This window comes from Phocoena sinus, chromosome 1 (assembly GCF_008692025.1).
Source record: "Phocoena sinus isolate mPhoSin1 chromosome 1, mPhoSin1.pri, whole genome shotgun sequence".
Lineage (NCBI taxonomy): Eukaryota > Metazoa > Chordata > Mammalia > Artiodactyla > Phocoenidae > Phocoena > Phocoena sinus.
The window spans coordinates 39127385-39146628 of NC_045763.1; the positions used below are offsets into that span (position 1 = coordinate 39127385).

A 19244-nucleotide genomic window follows, 5' to 3' on the forward strand; every position below is an offset into this window, starting at 1 on the left:
GTATGCTGATTGTAGTGGTGGTTATGCAAATCTATAAGTGATAAATTTTCATAGTTATACACCAAAAAGTAAATAAATGAGTGCAGCAACTTGTGAAACCGGAAGTCTGTGGTTTAGTTACGAATATTGTACCCAATGTCAATTGCTTGGTTTTGATCATTTACTATGGTTATATAAGATATTATCATTGGGGGTTGCTGGATAAAGGGTACACCTGAACACTCTGTATCATTTTTGTAATTTTTGGGGAGTCTAAAAAGTTTTTTTTTTTAAAGTGGAGAAGGATATGCTACAGCAGAGGACAAAGGAAAGGAGTCCATCTAGACATTTTTATTAAGTTCCATTAAAAAATATTAAAACATCTGAAAAACTCACAAAGTTTATAAAACACACTCATACTCAGTAATTTTCTTATTATGTGATAGCTAGTGCTATATGTTGAAAATGTTACATTAACACCAACCCACAAGAGTGCAAAAGTTTTACTTCCACAGTATTTAACAAATATGCATCTTAAGACAACATCTATACTCCTTGTATAAAAGATCTTAAGTTACTTTTAAAAATAAAACTTTCCCCTTAAATTCAATAGGGGTTGATTTAGCTAATTTACTCAGGGTCATGATAACTTTATATTCTTTTGGTGATGCTGGGTAGATGCAAAATGCTAGGAAAACAGACTCACTTTTCAAAATGTACAGTATAAAAGAGCAATTCAGATTCATAGTTGGATAGCATCTGCTTATCTAAATTTGTTGAAATAACTGATCTTAGGATTTGTTTAAAAAAAAAAAAAATCCAGTGATGCTGAACGCCACTATTTGAACAAAGGGCATTTAGCCCTCCTAATAGCCAGCCATCTCATAGACAATCAGGTCACTTGTTCAGCTCTTTGCCATCAGCTGCTACCAAGAAAGAGTGATCCCTAGAATGACTAGGAATTCCAAAACTATCAAAAGGCTCTGGCTTCCATAAGTATCTTCAGGAGACATCCCATCCTCACATCAGGAGGGCGGGGGAATTAAAAGTTTAAAATAATTTTGGCAACTGTCTGAGACGCTTCACGTCTAAGAAGGTGCCTACTGAATTCATACTATTCATTTGCTTTAAAGTGTCAGAAGGTTTCAAGCTTTCAGGAAAAATCGGAGTGTCCCTTACATTTTCTTTCTCAGGATGTTGGATGAACTCTGCTTTTCCAGTTCGGAGTTTCACTGCAGGACTTGATTTAAGGTTCTTTAACAAGAAATCTGGGTTTTCATTCAACTGTGGTGTTGCTTTTGGCTGAACAACTTCATTTGTAATATTTCTCAATACTGGCATATCTGTGTGGGTGCCCATGGAGTCACAGTTACAACAAGTAGTTACCTCACAAGCATTGCTAGAAGGCTCTTTCTGACAATCAAGTTGTTCAGCTATGCATGTAAGGTTTTGATTCACTAAGTGTTCACTCTTGGTATCTGTATTGTTTGGAGGCTCCTCTTCATCTTCACTATTGTCATTGCTTTGAATCAGTCCATATCTCTTCATGTATTTTTTGGTTGCAAATGACATGTTGTTTGGTGAAATTAAACTAAGGCCCACTGTGTTTCTGTCTGTATTAATATGTAGAAGACTAAAAGATGAGTCACAGTTATTTTGGTTTGATCGAGTGAGAGACAGTTGTGACAGCTGATTTTCATTTAAATATTTCAGAGCTATAGCATTTGCCTCCATGCTCAAATCCACACCGTTGGGGCTTAAGCCACTCATGCCAACGTTAGCAAATGACATGCAGTTTAATCCAGAGATCACTGCTTCAGGGCTGATGCATGCCAACACACTGAAAGACAGAACAGAGCAGGCCATCATTTATCTTATTTTGAGTACTAAACAGTGTAATTGTAAATATGTTCCATTCTATGAAGGTAACAGTAAGTCTTCAGCTTTAAGCTTGATGGTGCTTTTTATCTGAGAGCTCAGACATCTAAGTCTTGATGATCCAGATACATTCAAGGGGTAACTATGATAACCTAGAAGGTAATCCATGATGCAAAGACTGAAAGTGGAACACAAATTAATTTTCCTAAATTTATATCAGTTATGGTTTTAAGACCAAATATAAGACCCCAAAATGTAAAGCTTTTTAATATTGGTAAAATAAAAATAAATAAAATCAAACAGAAAACACATCTGATAATATAACATTACAAGATTTGGTGAGTAGCTCAGAATGTTACATTGTTCATAGTTGAAGAGATTCCATTTGTAATGAATGAAAAATATCAACCAGTCTCTGGATATGGACATGTGTGCGTGTGTGTGTGTATACACCAATTTTCTTTTGTTAGATATAATCCTCACTCACTTTGGTTGGTTTAACTCATTAACAGTAATCAACTGACTTGCCTTTTCCTGTATATCACATATACAATAATAGCTGCTAATTTTTATTGATGCCTTATTATGTGCCAGGCACTCTGCTAAACATTCAGTGCCTTATTTAATTCTTGCAGAAACCTTTCTCTGGGACGTTGTCCCTATCATGTATTTCAACCTTATTCTCCATTACAACAATTCACATTTCTCTTCCCCTACTTTTCTGTTTTCTCCTCGGCACTTATGGCTACCTATATATTTAACTCACAGTTCTTATTTATAGTCTAGCTCCCTCATGAAAATCCATGAGGGCAAGGGATTTTTTGTCTCCTTCCCCCACCACTGCAGTATCCTTGGTGCCTGGAACAGTGCCTCGCACAGGGTAGGCATTCAATAAATATTTACTGAATGAATAGGTATTATTATCTTTATTTTACAGTTGAGAAAACTAAGGAATAGAGATTTTAACTAATTTCCCTAAGTTGAACAGCTAGTAACTGGCAAGCTGAGCCCAGGTCTGCCTTACTCTCTGGGACTCTATAACCACTGTTTCACTACACTGTATTCAGCAATTTGTATTTTGCTATCAGAGTTTTTCTATTCCCTAAAAATCAGAGTCCTCTGTGTACTATTATATTATATATATAATACATATATAATATACAATATATTATTATTATATTCCAGTCAAACAATATGCTATGACTTTCCATACCATCCAACGAAGAAATTCAGCTGTTTTATACATGCCAGCCACTGCCTGCATCCCTACCCTCACAAAACCCAAATAACTATCAAGTATTTTTATTCTCAAAAGTACCTGAAATTCTGAAGAAACTATTTTCAACCATCAATATCCCCTAAAACCAGTGATGTCATTACCAAACAATGGAAGAATGTGCTTAATAATGCTGTTCTTTATAACTACCTTGGAATTCTTCCTCAACCTTCTTGGTATTTACTGCTTTGGAGACTGTCTTAACAAGATGGAAGAGATAGTACCAATCTATCTAGATATTATTCTTTTATGATATATTCATAGTGCTAATATCTTCTGAATATAAAGTCATTTTTCTACTTTCTTTGCCTATTTCCTCAAAATTATAAGCAATTTGCATATTAAATCAGATTTGTACATATTAAAAATATATATCTATAGATAATATTAATGTAAATAATATGAAGGCAAATAAAAACTTCTAATTCAAAATGTTAAATATTAAGAAAAAGTAGATCTAATTTGAATTAGATCTTTTTTTTAAAACCATTTTTAAAAATTGAAGTATAGCTAATTTACAATGTTGTGTTATTTTCAGGTGTACAGCAAAGTGATTCAGTTATTTATATATATATATTCTTTTTCAGAGTCTTTTCCATTATAGGTTATCATAAGATATTGAATATAGTTGCCTGAGCTGTACAGTAGGTCCTTGTTGTTTATCTATTTTATATGCAGTAATATGTATACGTTAATCCCAAACTCCTAATTTATCTCCTCCCCCCAACCCCTTTGGTAACCATAAGTTTATTTTCTATGTCTGTGAGTCTATTTCTGTTTTATAAGTAAGTTCATTTCTATCATTTTTTTTAGATTCCACATATAGGTGATATCATACGACGTTTGTTTTTCTCTGTCTTACTTCACTTAATATGATAACCTCTAAGTCCATCCATGTTGCTACAAATGGCATTATTTCATTCTTTTTTTATGGCTGAGTAATAATAGATCTTTTATAGAACGGTTAAAAGATCCATATAAATCCATAAAAACAATCAATATCAGTTCAAAAGGTTCTTCAAGTTTCATTGTCTAACACAGCTAGCTAGTTTCGATTTGGGGTCTGGAGGAAACACCATTACTTTGAAAACAAAACAAATCAATAATACTCAGGACAAATGCATATAAACACTAGGGTTATTAAGATGAAAAGCAAAAGTAGGCCATCCCACTGATCAAATCCTAAAAGCCTTGATCACAGATATACTATATTAGAATCTCATTAGATATACAGTCACAAAAGGATGATGAGAGTCCATTTATGTTTAAATATGAGAGTCACATGCCATCAATTAAGGGAATTATTCCAGCTTACTTAAAGATGAAAACCAACCCTGACTACTGTCCTGTTTGAATCCCAATTAGTTACCTCCTACTTATCCTACATAGGGTTTTCAACTAGAGAAAACATACCATTTTCAAGTAGAGAGCAAGGAAATAACTAGAGAGACTGCTAAGGATCTGTTTTGAATTCAAAAGGTCACTCCAATTGGGAATATGCCTGTAGAGGCTGCTGCCAGTCCTCCATCTTCCCTACAATTTCTAGGTATGTCTGGGACCTTCTTTCATTGTTTTCCTGTTTTTGGACCTTCTTAATCTGCAGTGTTACGGAACAGGAAAACAGAAAGGAAATCTTCCTTCCCCTGTCTCAGCTACTCTTCTGGCTAGAAGATATGCTCCTGCAGTCCAGAACTGGAACGTGAAATAAGTTTTCACATAGCTACAATGACAAAGGTAGCTGGTTTATAGAACTAGGACAACAACAGGCATTACAAGGATTACAAAGATTACTTTTCTGGAATACCAAACTACAATTTATACACTATTTCTATAGGAAAAATGGGTCTTAAATTCTAAACAACTGCCTTATGAACTTTCAGCACACCAACTATATTACACCAATATCTGTTAAAAGATAACAACACAAGGCCATAAATACTGACAATAAGTATTACAGAGGAACTTATAAAAATAAGGCGTTCATTGTAAACTTCAGTGATGACCCGAGTAGTTTGGATTTCCTTCCTTTATCAATCCATGAAGACCCACCAAATGTGGTAGAGGCAATGAGGATTCACAGATAAAACACAATCTTGCTGGAAAGGCTATCACAAGAACATGCTATACAATTTATTAGAAACAAGGTACTCTGAGAGTACAAAACATCAATATTCTGGTGAGAGGTCCCAGAAACATCGACAAAGGAGGTGACGTCTGAGTTCAGCTTTGAAGGATAAGGATTCTGGCAAGCAGAAAGATAAAAAAGAGCATCCCAGGTAAAACTAACAGCAAGGAACTTTGCAAATGCCAAAGATGGGTAAACTGGAATTTGGTAGTAGAGAGTGGTAGGAGATTATACTAAAAGAACTAAGTTCAAGACAAACTGTGAAACAACGTGAATTAATTAGGTAGGCTTTAGATAGTCTTATGCTTGGAATCTCCTCTCAGCCTAAGACTACTGACAACAAAATATGACTTATATGTGTTAGAGAAATAGTTTCAGTGCAGTTTCATTTTTAATCACAGTAATATAGAGAATCCATTAATAATGCATAAAATATAAATTAAAGATAATTTAAGAATTTTTGGTCTAATTTAGCACAGATCTTTAAAATGGTCAATTTTAATATAGGGTAATTATAATACAGTATGAAAATATGCTAGGTACCTCTCCTATGTGCTTCCATGATATACTATATCCTTCCTTTTCATAGCAGGTATCAGAGTATTTTATAATTGACTATTTATTTGTGCATCTTCTCCACTGAACTATAAGATCTATGAGGGGAAAGATGTCTTTCCTAGGTTATCTTGTATACCATGATATTTCTCATAGCTGGCTCACAGTAGCAGCTCATTATATATTTATTGAAGTAAAATGAGTAAAAGTATTGGTGAACTACTAACACATATAGCTGGTAGGAAGGTAAAAATCTTACTCTTTCAGAAAGCAATGTAGTGACGGCCTTAAAATTTTCCTACCATTTGACTTAGTCTTTCTACTTCTGAGACTCTAGTCTAAGGAAATAATCCTAAACCTAAAAAATGCAATCTTGGCAAAAGGATGTTTATCATAGCAATATTTAAAATAGTAAGACATTGAAAACAATTTGACTCAGTTCTGACAAGAGGGGAAGGGTTAAGTAAACAAATACTATGCCCTACTTACTGGTTTATTAGTTCCCCACTAAAGATGATGCTTAGAAGACGTTACAACAACTTTGAAAACATGATTATTTTCCAGTGTAAAACCAAAAACACTTTTTTGGGAGGGTATGTACAGTATGGTCAAAACACAAAGCAGCAAAATATACACCACCGTTAAGACCCCACCAAAAAATTAAACAAGCAATAAGCATAGAGCAAAATAGTAAAAAAACAAAACAAAACAAAAAAACTATGGACTTTGGAGTTAGAAGAGTAAGTTTAAAATTACAGGTGTGGGGTCTTGAGTAAACTGGTACTTAATTTCCTCATCTATAACACATGTATAATAATAGTATCTATCACATAGATTATTGCAAGGATTAACTGAAATAATGTTGCATAAAACTTCAGCACAGTTCCTCATACATTATGAGCACTCAATAAATGGTTGCTGTTAAAATTATTTTAGAAAAATAAAAGGAAATACAAAAGCAAAATTTTTAATAATAAATGAAGTTGGTTGGTATGAATATGTTTTGTTTTGGTTTTTTTTGGCCTCGCGGCTTGTGGGATCTTAGCTCCCCGACCAGGGATCGAACCCAGGTCCTCAGCAGGGAAAGCACATAGTATTAACCACTGGACCACCAGGGAATTCCCCTGAATATGAGTTTTCCGTGTCTACTTTTCTAATTTTTCCAAGGTTTCCAAAATAAACATATTACTTTGACAATGGAAACAAAACAAATATCAAACTCTATTTCCAAAGCTCTACAATATTTTACACAATTTATAACATAAAATAAAGCTTTTTTAAAAAGTTTTCATCTGAAGATATAGCTATATCATTGTAAAATTTAGCCAGTTTACCCGTCTATGGAAATGATTAATTTAATATATTGTTTTGAACTGAAAACAATTTTTTTCACATCAGCTTTTACTTCCTTGAGAAAATCATCTTACATGAAACTAAAATCCTATCTATGAATGTATATCTATGGATTTTTCAACTCATATAGGTAATTGAATATTAAAAATGGGAATAGCCCACAATATTAAATGAAAACGTCTATTTTGTAATGGTAAGTAAGGAAAAATAAACAAAATTATATATATAGTAAAACAGCAACTTTGTTTCCTAATTTTCTTTGGGTGTTATTAGTTCAGATGACATTTTCTTCACTTTGTAAAATTCCAACCCCGAGCATGTACTATTTTTATAGCATAAATATATAATATAAACTGTCATTTAAATAAAGAGAAGAATGTGACTACTCCACTCTGATACATCAAAAAGGCTTTACTTTCCATTTCATTATAGGCATTTAAAAACAGAATCAAGTTCATTATATACTGAAAATTTATTCATTTCAATGTTTCACACTTAAGAGATTAAAACAGGGTGGCCACTATGAAGAAATACATTACTTAGAAACTATTCCCGGGCTTCCCTGGTGGCGCAGTGGTTGAGAGTCTGCCTGCCGATGCAGGGGACATGGGTTCGTGCCCCCGTCTGGGAGGATCCCACATGGCGCGGAGCGGCTGGGCCCGTGAGCCATGGCCGCTGAGCCTGCGCGTCCGGAGCCTGTGCTCCACAACGGGAGAGGCCATGACAGTGAGAGGCCCGTGTACAGCAAAAACAAACAAACAAACAAACAAAAAAACTATTCCCTACAGGCAGCCATACCAAAACGTAAGGGCTCCACACAGATAACAGGGTGATTTATGCATTTTAACAGATGTATATAGCCTCTATCCCAAGAGTATTGAAATAAAACCTTCAGAAATGCTAGACTCATTCCTACACTGGTGGTAGGCGTATAAACTAGTAAAACTATTTTGGTGGGCAATGGCAACATCTACCAAAACTTCAGATGCACATATCCTTTGATCCTGCCTATTTCCAGGAATTTATCCTACAAAGACACTTGCACAAGTATATGTAGAATGATGTTCACTTAGCATTGTTTGAGATAAGAAATAAGAGATTCAGCCTCAAAGTCCAATAACAGAGAACTTGGGTTCACTATATTATAGTACATGGGCACAACAGAATATTATCCAGCTGTTTAAATGCATGAGAAAGAACTGCATATACCTATAAAGAAAAGTACCTAAGATATAACGTTAAGCAAAAACCCCAAATTGCAACACTTATCACACAGATACATACTTGAACATGCCTAGAGCATTTCTAGAAGAATACCAAAGAAATAGTTAAGAGAAATAACCTAGGAGGAGTCAGACTGAGGAGTCTGGGACGTGGGGGCTTTTGCATTCTATCTGATATTCTTGCATGTTATTTGATATTTTTTTAAATCATGAAATTGTATTATTTTTATAACTAGAAAATGACATCAAAAATAATTAATAGAAAGCACACTAGCCTTAATAACATAATTTCCAGATTTTATCCTCTTTAAAACAAGTATGTGTTGAGGTGATCTTTGATGAAGAGGAATTTAAACAGAGGAACATGGCCAGTTGGAACTGGTGAGCAATAAGTAAGGTTCATATAACTATATTCTTCAAAACACATTTCTACAAAAAGGAATTTTTTTTAAAGGAAATAATCTTTTTTTAAAATTTATTTATTTTTGGCTGCGTTGGGTCTTCGTTGCTACGTGCAGGCTTTCTCTCTAGTTGCGGCGAGAGGGGGCTACTCTGTGTTGTGGTGCGTGGGCTTCTCATTGCAGTGGCTTCTCTTGTTGCAGAGCATGGGCTCTAGGCGTGCAGGCTTCGGTAGTTGTAGCACACAGGCTCAGTAGTTGTGGCTCGTGGGCTCTAGAGCGCAGGCTCAGTAGTTGTGGTGCACGGGCTTAGCTGCTCCGCGGCATGTGGGATCTTCCCGGTCCAGGGCTCGAAGCTGTGTCCCCTGCATTGGCAGGCGGATTCTTAACCACTGCGCCACCAGGGGAGTCGCACAAAAAGGAATGTTTTTGCCTTTTAGATGGCACAACTGCATTAACTGTACATCCAGTAGCTGGCGCAGACTCCATCACCTCCAGGAAAACTTTTCCAGACATCAAAAATGAGCAAAAGCTCATTTCTCTTTCTATAAGACTCCCAGAGCATATTGTTGGCCAATATCCCTCAAATTACTTAGGTATATAACCTTCTCCTCTACTAGAAAAATCTAAAGGGTAGAAACAATCTCTTATATTCATCATATAGTAGACCCTGAAAAAAGGATAAGCCAATTGAATTGAGTGGCAAGCTTATATCTTTTTTCATGAGACAGCTGCAATACATTTAAATTTTTCTTTATCTTTTAAAACAAATTTTAAAGTTACCTGGCATGATCCACTTTATGTACATTTTTCTTCATTTTAGTAGGAGAATCAATTTTTACTCCAAGGCTTCTTAGTTGCTTAAGGGTTGCATTAAGAACACAATCTTTGTCCACTGGTTCTGAATCATGGTTTTTTTTTTTAGTATGGTAAACATTCTGCATTCTGGTGCATTCGTGACTGATGATTACTGCTTTGGTAGATGGCTGCTCAGTTTCCTTGTGGGAGTTATTCAATAGGTGGTTCCCTTGACCCTGATGAAAAAAGAAAAAGGACATATTTGAAAAATCACTATTAACAGTCTTAGGAAACAAAAATGCAAATAATAGTGGTAAGTAATGCCAGAGAAGAGCAAAATATTATCCTGCTAAATTCTACAAAATATCAAATACATTTGCCAAGTTTTATGGAGTTTTTATAAAAGAAGCCCATCTTAATGAATGAATGATTTCATCAGATCCTACAGAAAACTTAGAATGTTTGTTCAGAATTTGTTCATTTTAAAACCAAAAGATTTAAAATCATTTGAGTAACATTTCAAGTATTTTTAAGGATTTATAGTAAATTCTTTACAAACAAAAGTTTAAAATCATGCCTTCATTTGAAAAATGATAATGTTTCAGAGTTATAAGTTTGATCTTTATGTTACTTTGAGAATTTGACTCCTCTCTTTTCTCGCTTTGAATGAGAATGACCTGTGATCCTATCTCTGCCTTCCTGACATTAAATCATATTTCATTCCCTTGAGCACACGGCTGCTAGCACCAGTCTAGGACCTAGCAGGCAAATAACAAATATGTGTTAACTCATGAATACTTAGGGCCCTATGACGTATGTTTAATTAGCCTTCAATTATAAATGGAGAAATCAAATGTTCCAAAGTCTACAATTGGTAAGTGACAGCCACGGTCATTCGACCTTCAAGTCCCAGTTTACATTCTAGCTTTTCCAAGATGACTATTTCCTCCAACCAGAATTACCCCTTTTTATTGTGTATTGCCTTTGCTTACAGCACTTCTCAGCCTGTCCTATAGTTATTTGTTACTGGTATCCATGGGCTATTTCCCATAGGTTTTCAAAGGCAGAGATGGTCATATTCATCTGTATATTATCCACTTAGTTCATTTTCTTACACTAAGCTAAGTATTCAATAAAAATCTGCTTATCTGAACTAAAGTCAGTAAATATTATCATAAATATTCTACTACTTTCCAATTTTCAAGTTTCCTGCAAACTCTCGCTTATTTTTCTGGTACTAACTTTAGTTTGAATTTGGCATAATGTCAACATACTTTTAAAACAAGACATTTTTTTCCTGGCTATCTAAGTATCTGATGACTGGCATGCTTACAATGAGTTACTGAATTTAGGTTATCATAATTTATGAAAAGCTAAAAGAAATAAGTGACATATCATTAATTTGGGGAAAAACTTTTTATATCAAGGTCCCAATCAGTTTAAGGATAGGAAAGGCTTAACTCACATACCCCAGACTAAATAACCATCACGCAAAAGATGAAATGCTTTACATTTTCTTACCAACACATCCTGGAATCGTTTCTGGTTATCAGATGGTTGATGAGGCAAGGGTTGCATTACTTGCTCAGTTTTGGGTTCCCCTGATGTTACAGAGCTATTAGTGGCGCCCTCTGTTGGTCCACTTTGGAAGCACATGCTTACACTCTCCGCCAGCAGAGGATTTGGAAAGAATACAGGCACATCAGGTTCTTTTCTCACAAGTGGAGAAGAGCTGCTTGAAAGGACATACATATATAAAGTAAGTGTTAGTTATCAAGGTATCTTTAATGTATATTTGAAGTGCAGTAACTTTGGGAGAACGGGGTAAGACTTGGCAGCATTCTGGTTTGTACCGTCAGCTCTCAGTGGTACTAGATAAGCATTTCATCTTGATTGGCTGTATATAAATGGTTAAGATGGTAAATTCTATGTTATTTTGTTTTACAACAACAACAAAAAAAACAAGCAAAAACCTTAAAAGGTTTATTAAAACAAACACAATTCCTTATACTGTCAGTCAAAGCTCTCTGAAATTTGGTAGTCAACTTGGCTTTTCAGCCAATCTCTTTCAATGCCTGTTTTATTTTATATTCTGAACAAGCTGGATTACTAACAGTACTCTGAATTCTGCCCATAAATTTTGTCTACAACAGAACAGTTCTCAATCTTGGCTACACATCAATATCACTTGTAAAGTTTTAAAAAATACAACTGTTTGGACCTCTCCCTTCAGAGATTCTGAAGTGGTGAAGGGCCCCAATTTACCTGTATTTTCAAGTGCCACTGAGCCAAGACTTACTGTTCTAATGCCTTTAAATTGGCACACTCTCACCAAAATCCTGTCTACTGCTCGAGGGACATTTTAAAACTTTGCTTCCTCTATGATGTTCTAAAACCTTAACTGGGTATGTCCTCTTGCTTCTTTCAACCCCCATTAGCACTTCCTTTTATCTCTTAGGTCACATATATTCTCATTTATAATATAGTTTGTTCATTGTGTCTGGGGCAAATTTCTTAATCTCTCTGGGCCTCAGTTTCCTCATTCATCAAATGCGAAAAATGATATCCACCTCCCTGGGTTGAAAAACATGAGACAGGATTAAAGGAGATACAAAGTACCTAGCATAGTACCAGATAAACATAGTGGGTGGTCCATAACTGCTAGTTCTCTTCATCTCCTGCTGCTATCCCCTTGCTTCCTAAATATCACATTGAACCTTTATCTTCAACCATGTTAACTAATTTCACTTTAGTGAAAATACCAAAATGCAAATGTAGAAGCAGAAATCCAGCCTTTAGAGATTTTATGGCTTTTTGGGAAAGTACTTGTACTGAGCAGGATTTTTATCATGCAGACATTTGCAAAAGCACTTTATAAGGAGAGTCCATGTCAGTTACTGAGTTTGCCTTATTCTACCTTTAGCTAAATGATGACAATAATTAGGTACTAATTCTGGTACTATTCTATGTGTTTTAAATACATTAACTCATCTAATCTTTACAACAATGCTGACAGGTACTACTTTCACCGTCTCCATTTATAGACAGGAAAACAGAGTCATCCAGACATTATGAGACCTGCCCATGGTCACACTGCTGTTATTCAAATCCAGGCAGTTTGGCACCATGCTCTTAATCACTCTACTATATTGCATTTTCAAGAATTTAAAAATATGTGTCTTGGTGTCTAACCTATCAAACAAAAATAAAAGCTAAAAAAGAAGACAAGAACCAAAACATTAAAGATTTCAAATTAAAAAAAATTGTTTAAAGATGATTCTAATATGGCAAGTATTAGTAGGTATGTCCAAAGCACGACTTCTTAAAAAAAAAAGCAAGCTTGTGTCAAAAGAAATATCATCTACCACTCTCCCCTGGAAAAAGCAGCCAATTACCATATATGCTGCAAGCCAAAAACTTTATCTGTCACAAACTGCTTTAACATTAGACTGATTCAGCAAGACATCCAAAGAGGGCAGGGAACCCAAGTGGCCAGGTGCCATGTATGAATACTTAGCACTGGGAACCACAGCATGAATCAGACCAGATGTTTGGGAAGAATCTCCTAAAGAAGCACCCAAACCACCACATACAACACTGGAGATACTATTTAATCCAAGTCATATATTATGCTGAACAAAGATCAGATTTACATCTGTTATATGTTGGAATCAACAGAGTTAGTTAATTGCCCTGAAAAAGCAATTAACTGCATTCTATCAATGAACTCAGATCTGTTTCTGAAGTTAAAAACCACAATGGCTTGGAGATTTTTTTTTTGATGTGGATCATTTTTAAAGTCCTTGTTGAATTTGTTACAACACTGCTTCTGTTTTATGTTTTGTTTTTTTGTCCAAGAGGCATGTGGGCTCTTAGCTCCCCAACCAGGGATCAAACCCACACTCCCTACATTGGAAGGCAAAGTCTTAACAAGTGGACTGTCAGGGAAGTCCCTGGATTGGAGACTTTTTAAAGTTCTGACTTAAAAACTATTTCAGGGGTAAAACCTCCTAATTCCTGATAGTCTACAGTTTACAGAAGTTAGGGAGAATAAATAAGGATAACCACAGTTCATGCCTCTTTGTTCTCAGTTTCTATAATTATTCCAAATAAAATGTGGACTTATTTTGGGGCTCACCCCAAATTGCTCTTCCTATCACTGAACGTTTATGAAGGAGCTAACATGGGGAACCAGACACTGGGTCAAGTCCTAAAGATATAGAAATGAGTAGGATCCCTATCCTGTAGGAATTCAGTCTAGTCGGGGAGACACATATACAGATCTTTTTAATACACTTGTGGTACATACTATGAGTACTTAATTGAATTGTAAGGTTAAGACATATACTCTACTGAGCAAAGCAGATAAATATTTCTAGTTTTCTGGAGGGGTGTATTTATTGTTTTAATCATTATTGTAACCAGAATAATTTAAAATGTCAAATATTATCAAAAGGCTTATAATTTTAAAAAGTAATCAACTGCCTGCCCCATGCCCCCCCCACCACTGAATTCACCTCTTTTAAAACTGTTTCATGTGATATTACCCTGTAGTGTTTTAACTTACATTATTGCTCTACCTTTAACATTTATTCTACACCTGATTCCTTCCACCACAGTCAATTCCAAGGCACCTTCACCTCACTTGGTCTTTAGTCTATTAACGAGTCTCCCTACTTCCACTCTTAATCCTCATCAGTTCACTTGCCACAGAACAGCTAGAATGGCCTTTAAAAAATGAAAATCAGATCATACCAGCCCATTATTTAAAATCCTCCCTGGTTCTAACGAACACAAAATAAATTCAGAACTCCTTTTTACAACCTACAAAGCCCTACATAATTTGGTTCCTGCCTGTTATCTCTGACCATATTTCCTGTGCTCTCTCAGTCACTAAGTTCAGCCACAATGGCTTTCCTGCTTGTTTCTGGAACTCTCAAGCTCAGGCACACCTCAGGATCTACACTTGCCATTTCCTCCACCTGGAACACTCTTTGCCAGATATTGTCATGGTTGGCTTCTTCTCATCATTCAAGCCACTGCTCGAATGTTACCCCCTCAGGGAAGGCTTCTTTCACCACCCTACTTAATAATGCTCCCTCACTCCCATGCCACTATCCCAGTTACACTCCACTTGGTCACCCTGGTTTATTTTCTTCAGGCAGTTGTCATTATATGATTTCCTGCCGATGTAGTTACTGTTTGTCTCTACAACTCATGGAAATTCCATGATGTCAGGAGCTTTGTCTGACCTACAGCTCAATCTCTAGGGCCTAGTTCTGTGGCAGCACATACCAGAAACTCAAAGAATATTTGTTGAATTTATTTCCAAATTTGCTAAGGATCTAAATTACTTCACAATCCTTGTCTTTTTTTAATGAAAATTTCATAATGAAAAATTTCAGACACAAGAGGGAATAGTTTAACAAATCACTATGTACCATCACTTTTTAAAATTACCTACTCAGTCTACCTTACTTCAACTATACCCCTAGCCATTTCATCCCCACCAGCTTATTCTGAAGTATATCTCAGGTAACAGGTTGTATCTCTCAGAAATAAAGACTTAGCTATACATATATAATTGCAATATGGTAAATCTTTAAAAATTTACAAAATTCAGGACCCCAGCTCCAACTGGGATCTAGTGTTATCAGAATCTCTACAGTGAGGCCTGAGCATACATATTTTTGAAATTTTCTTCAAATGTTCTGATTCAGCCAGACTGTTTTGCACATCCAATGAGCGACATCTGGGAATGGTTCTAGAAGGCTCAGAATTATCTGTTACAGGGAATTCCCTGATGGTCCAGTGGTTAGGACTCCTCGATTCCACTGAAGGGGACACAGGTTCAATCCCTGGTCAGGGAACTAAGATCCCGCATGCCACGCAATGCGGCCAAAAAAGAAAATTCAAAAAAAAGAGAAAAGAATTGTCTGTTACATAGGAATCACATTAGGAAAGACACCAATGAAAATACTTTTAGAAAACAAACAGTTTCTGAGTTAGAGTACCAGAAGAATATTAGAATTTAAAAAGAAAAAAAGAGGTAAGATGAATACTGAATCAAAGAGATCTTACCTGGATATAGAAAGTTGCTGATTAAATTCTTCCACAGCAGTGTTGCTCTCTTCAAAACTGGGAATATCAACAGCTTTTAATGAAGATGCACTACCAGGAGTACTTGTGACTTCATTATTAATATCGACAGAAAAATTCATGTCCTCACTGGAAATCTTGGTATCATCTTGTCTCAGCTGAGATTCAGGCTCTTGATCATCACCTGCCGCATTCCAAAACAAGCTGGCACCTAGACGTTAGATGATTTAACAGATACTGAAACAAACATTCACTTATAAAAATAATTCTCTGACAAACCTTTGTTAAGTAACACTAGCTATATTAGTTTAACACAATTACCCAGAACTGTTTTCAGATTATATTTTCTCAGAAATGCCATGAAGAGGTAAGTGAAAGGTGAAAAGAGAGAAAACTGGGGTACAAAGGGAAAGAGGACATTCTGGGCCCTACCTCTTCAAGAGGTGTGGCTCTCAAATGATGTGTTTTACCTATCAAGGTTCTAAATACGATTTGGGGTGTATATGTGTTTTGAAAACTGCTGTTCTGAAAAACAGGAGAAAAGATATAAAATGCAAATCCCTAGGCTCTCTGATTTTGATTCTTAAATACAATATTTATGATACTATATTAGAGATGTATCAGACATACATAATATCAGGCGAGTATTTAAAAATCAAATGTCGGGACTTCCCTGGTGGCACAGTGGTTAAGAATCCACCTCCCAATGTAGGGGACACGGGTTTAAGCCCTGGTCCGGGAAGATCCCACATGCTGCGGAGCAACTAAGCCTGTGCACCACAACTACTGATCCTGCGTGCCACAACTACTGAAGCTCGCGCGCCTAGAGCCCGTGCTCCACAACAAGAGAAACCACCGCAATGAGAAGCCTACACACCGCAATGAAGAGTAGCCCCCACTCGCCGAAGCTAGAGAAAGCCCGCGTGCTGCAACAAAGACCCAACACAGCCAAAAATAAATTTTTTAAAAAAAGGCCTTCTATTTTGCTTACCAAATGAAGTAGACATGGCTTTGTGAAATATGCAGTAAAGCCTCTCCATGACATAGTAATGTGTAGAGTACTAGACAACTCAGAACTCTGTGTTTTCCCACTGAGCCCTATTTTCTCTACCATCTGTTCTGCCATCTCTCAATTCCACCAACTAAGATTCTACATTCCCTTCAAAGCCCAGAATCAATAACACTGCATAGATGAAACCTTCCCTGATCCCTCAAAACCACAGATGACTTCTCTCATTAGAACTGGGGGTTCATCTTGAGAAAGCAGCAAAAACAATATATTATGTTATATGGTTTCCAATCTGTTTTCAGGTATAGTTTTCAGAAAGAGTAAAATTACACAAAGACTTAAGTTATACTCTCATCACCTTGGTTTTGACATTATGTGTACCATGTACAAATTTAAAAAATGAAATTACCTGTGCTTACAGCAATGCTTACACTTTTTCTCATGTGCAAAGCAGGGGGAGACTGTGCTTCCATGGAAACCAACTCCGTTTGTCTGGCAGCTTGCACTGTGTCTTCAACAGTGGTTGTCTTAGGGGAACAGGGCTGCAGAGACTGTGCTTCCAACAAACGCTGAATCTGTATCAATTAAAAACATACTTTACACTGACAGTGAAGTAATCAACCAAACTGGCATAAGAGTTTAAAAATGAATTACAAAGTGACCCCGTTATAAATAACTGACTTTTAACTATATTTTCTCACATTTCAACTACATTATACCATAAAACTTACTCAATGTCGAAAATCATTGTCATTAGTTATTAAGAACTTAAGTGGGCTATCTATAAATTTAAAAATAAAAACATACAGGTGTTTAGATTAGCATTCATAAATTGACACTCACATAGAAAAGCCTTAATGTTAACACTTCAAACATTTTATGCCTATTTCACTTACAAACCAAAAGTAAGATAGGAGGCATACTCTAACTCCATATACCAAATTTGAACAATTTTTTACAGAAGATTCATCTTATAAAAGTTAACCAGAATTGCCCGCATTTGGTCATGCTGAAACTGGAAATATTAATAACAGTCTCTAACACTGAATGCTTCCTGTTTACAAGACACTACAATAAGAGCTCTTATGTATGATTTTTACAATGACCCCATGAAGAATGTACTACTATTAAGCACACTTTACACAGAAAAAAACTTGAGGCACTAAAAATAAAGTTACTTGCCCAGATCACATAACTAACAAGTAGCAAAGCTGAAGTTCAAACACCAAAAGCTTCCCCTCCTCCTTTTAAAATTGAGATGTGATTCACATACAATAAAACTTATCCCTTTGAAGTATACAATTCCATCGTTTTTAGGATATTCACAAAGTCTGCATCCATCACCACCATCTAACTCTACAATATTTTCATCAACCCCCGAAAAATCTCTGTACCCACTAGCTGTCACTCTCCATGGCCCCAGAACCTAGCCTTTGGCAGCAACTAATCTACTTTCTGTCTCTGTAGATTTGCCTATTCTGGACATTTGATATAAATGAAACCAAACAATATGTGGCCTTACATCTTGCTTCTTTCACTTAGCATAACGTTTTCAAAGTTCATCTGTGCTGTAGTACCTATCAGTACTTCATTCCTTTTGATGACTGAAATATTCCATTGTATAGATAATGTCACACTGTGTTCATCTATTCATCAGTTGATGGACTTTGGATTATTTCATCCTTGGCTATTATAAATAATGTTGCTATGAACATGTGTATACAAGTTTTTGTGTGAACATATTTTTTCATTTCACCTGGATATACACCTAGGAGTGGAAAAGCCTCCCTTTTTAAACACTGTAATTTTCTATTTCCCTGTAAGTTATACTGTTGTGTTCAACTCATTAACTTTAGTAGATTAACTTTATTAATATAGGAAAATAAGTATTATCAATAATTGTTGAGATCAATAGAAATACGACCTGCATTAATAATACAAAGTGGCATATGTACTTATAGTGGTTTGGAGCGTGGGCTTTAGTGTCATGAGGATATAAGTTTAAATCCTACTCTGTTACCTTTTGGAAAAGCTATTTAGCTACTATGAGCTTCAACATTACCTAAAACTAAGGTTGTTATGAGGACTAAGAGATAAACAAAATAACTGTAATTTGTTGAGTGTTGACTATAGCCTCATCCTACAGTAAGCACTTTATCTAGACAGACAGGTGTGTGTGTGTGTGAATATATATACATATACATATAAATTCATTTAACCATCAAATCTACATATAATACCAATCACTGCGCTCAATTTACAGCTGAGAAAAGTGAGGTTTAGAGAGACTGCCTAGGAAGTACTCGATAAGAGATTTATTATAAAGCTATAGAGATTAAACTGAATGGTAATAGTGCTGGAATAGACAGGCAGATCAATGGGGAACACAGTACAGAAACAGATACAAACACATGATACTTTAATTAGACAATAAAAAATGCATTTCTAAATCATTAACAAAAAGATATATTACTCAGTAAATATATGGAGTCAGTCATCTAAGGATTAAAAATAAAAAAATCTTTTATCTCATATACCAAAATAAAGCAAC

General features: G+C 35.6%; 1 protein-coding gene across 6 annotated transcripts in view; it reads right to left on the bottom strand.

The window, feature by feature from the left end:
• Positions 1 to 315: 315 nt before the first annotated feature.
• STIL (STIL centriolar assembly protein) overlaps positions 316 to 19244 on the bottom strand; it is a 62286-nt gene continuing 43357 nt past the window's right edge. For 3 of the 6 annotated variants that reach the window (XM_032607262.1, XM_032607292.1, XM_032607282.1), the window contains 5 exons: positions 17103 to 17268; positions 15667 to 15895; positions 11107 to 11320; positions 9571 to 9821; positions 316 to 1819 (listed from right to left, as the gene is read on the bottom strand). In XM_032607262.1, the coding sequence (XP_032463153.1) occupies positions 1030 to 1819; positions 9571 to 9821; positions 11107 to 11320; positions 15667 to 15895; positions 17103 to 17268 (1650 nt within the window). In that variant the 3' untranslated portion in view covers positions 316 to 1029. Of the gene's footprint in view, positions 1820 to 9570; positions 9822 to 11106; positions 11321 to 15666; positions 15896 to 16116; positions 16212 to 17102; positions 17269 to 19244 lie in introns of those variants that run through there. The other 3 variants (XR_004346069.1, XM_032607272.1, XM_032607299.1) reach the window with 2 other exon arrangements.